Source organism: Cupressus sempervirens, chromosome 10 (assembly GCF_028749045.1).
Source record: "Cupressus sempervirens isolate cs-2001-9-10 chromosome 10, ASM2874904v1, whole genome shotgun sequence".
Classification (NCBI taxonomy): Eukaryota; Viridiplantae; Streptophyta; class Pinopsida; order Cupressales; family Cupressaceae; genus Cupressus; species Cupressus sempervirens.
Genome location: NC_143127.1, coordinates 222,292,886 through 222,294,675, shown reverse-complemented (window position 1 = coordinate 222,294,675; position 1,790 = coordinate 222,292,886). Strand labels below are relative to the sequence as shown.

At 37.3% G+C, this 1,790-nt stretch overlaps 1 protein-coding gene across 1 annotated transcript; it reads left to right on the top strand.

The window, feature by feature from the left end:
- The first annotated feature begins 406 nt into the window (after positions 1 to 406).
- On the top strand, positions 407 to 1,204 carry LOC149533430 (uncharacterized). Its single transcript, XM_089805859.1, has one exon. The coding sequence runs from the start codon at positions 407 to 409 to the stop codon at positions 1,202 to 1,204; it is 798 nt and encodes a 265-aa protein (XP_089661985.1).
- Positions 1,205 to 1,790: the final 586 nt, after the last annotated feature.

Genomic DNA, 1,790 nt, shown 5'->3' with positions numbered 1-1,790 from the left:
CAGTTTGAACAAAGAACAAGATGGCCAAGAGTGCAGCAGAAGTGGATGCATTGATCAAGAAAGCGAGGCCTTTTCTGGCTGATTTTTTAGAAGAAATCGATCCTATGCTGCCAACCTGCATTTTTGCCATTAAAAAGGTGAGAGCTGTGGAGTACAACCACTGTATCACCACTTTCTTTGATCATCTTTTCTCCGTATATCACATTCTCAATTCATGGAATGCCCCAAATTCTGTTTCCCTCTGCGGTTTATTCCACGATGTATATGCCGATCGTTCCATTCCACTTTTCAATCACGATCTTCACACATACCAAAAATTGGTCTCTGATTTGATCGAAACAGAGATCGAGGAATTCCTCAGCATTTTCTGCAACACTGTTCGACTGCAATTGTCGAAGAATTTGCCATGAAAGCCTATCCCAATGACGAAGATCTCATCACAGCTTTGTCAAATTCCCAAAAGAGTAACTTTTCGAAAGAGGGCATTTTGGTAGAGAATTGGAGAACAGGGGAGGTTGTGAGAGTGTCAAGGAGATTTATAGCCATTGTGGTTTTGATCACCATGGCTGATTTCTCAGAGCAGCTTTATGATTATCATGATGGCTTGTATGATAATTACAATGGAAGAATGGATTTGAAATTTGGGGAAAATGCTTGGAAAACTCTGTTTCCTGGTGATGGAAAACCAGGGGTGTGGATGAATTTTGTTTCTCGAATGGGAGCGATTTATAATTTGATGGCAGCAGGGGAGAATGAATTGGGGAAAAAGGAAATTGTGGGAGATTTAGTGAAGGATTTGAGAGATTCAGATTTGGTCATTCCTCCCATTTTCAACAATTGTAGTGTTGTTTTGAGTGAATCGAATGAGGTAAAAGTGAGAGATTTGTATTGGGAGGCTATTTGCAGGAAGGAGTGTGATGAATATGCTGAAGAGCTTATGTTGAAAGCATGTGGTTTGAATCCGTTTATTGGGGAGCCTCATTTGGTGTTGGGTCAGATTTATTTGTCAATGGAGAAATATGAGGAAGCTGAAAATGAGGTTGAGATTGGGGTGAAGTTGTTGTTGGAGTGGGGAACGAGCTGGGATAAAAGACTGCCATGGCAAGCTTGGGTTTCATGGGGAAGAGTAATGCTGGAGAAGGCAAGGGAAAAAACATGGCCCAACACTTCTGTTGGAATCATTTTCCTTGGGCTTCTCAATTAGGTTGTTCACTTCTATGTTCTTCCTCATTGTAATCTCTCTAAAATGTTGTTTTATAAGTTGAATAATGTATGCAAAGACTGGTTTGTGTTTGTGTAAAGCTCATCTCTTTTTCTCCCATGAGTAAATATCATCTTCTAGTACTGGTATTCCATAAAGCTTATGAAATTTTCTCTTCCTCGTGTAGAACCAGGGAAAAAACTAAACAATCAGAGTAAGACATAATAGAGAAATACAAATTGCATCAGTCCTCTGAATTTACATTGCTATATATAATGGATTTTTATAAAGCCTTATTTTCCCCTATGAGAATGCAACTTCTCTAATAAATCTGATTTTTTCTTTGTTAATCTATTTTTGATAACCTTAAACTAGCCTAATTAATGAAAATGCCAACAAATGCAATATGGAAATGTGCCTAAAATTAACCCTTAAATTAACAATTTTGATTCCATAAAAAAACCCTTAAATTAAACAATTTTGATTCCATTTAGTTTAACTTTATGTGAATGGTTATAATTTGTTTGAAAATGGATCTGTTTTGGATTATTGTAGCGTAAGGACATTATACGCTTTAGCTTTCATCCTC

Bases quoted from the DNA above. Each gene is read 5' to 3' on its own strand.
- LOC149533430 (XM_089805859.1), top strand. From the start codon at position 407: ATGAAAGCCTATCCCAATGACGAAGATCTCATCACAGCTTTGTCAAAT.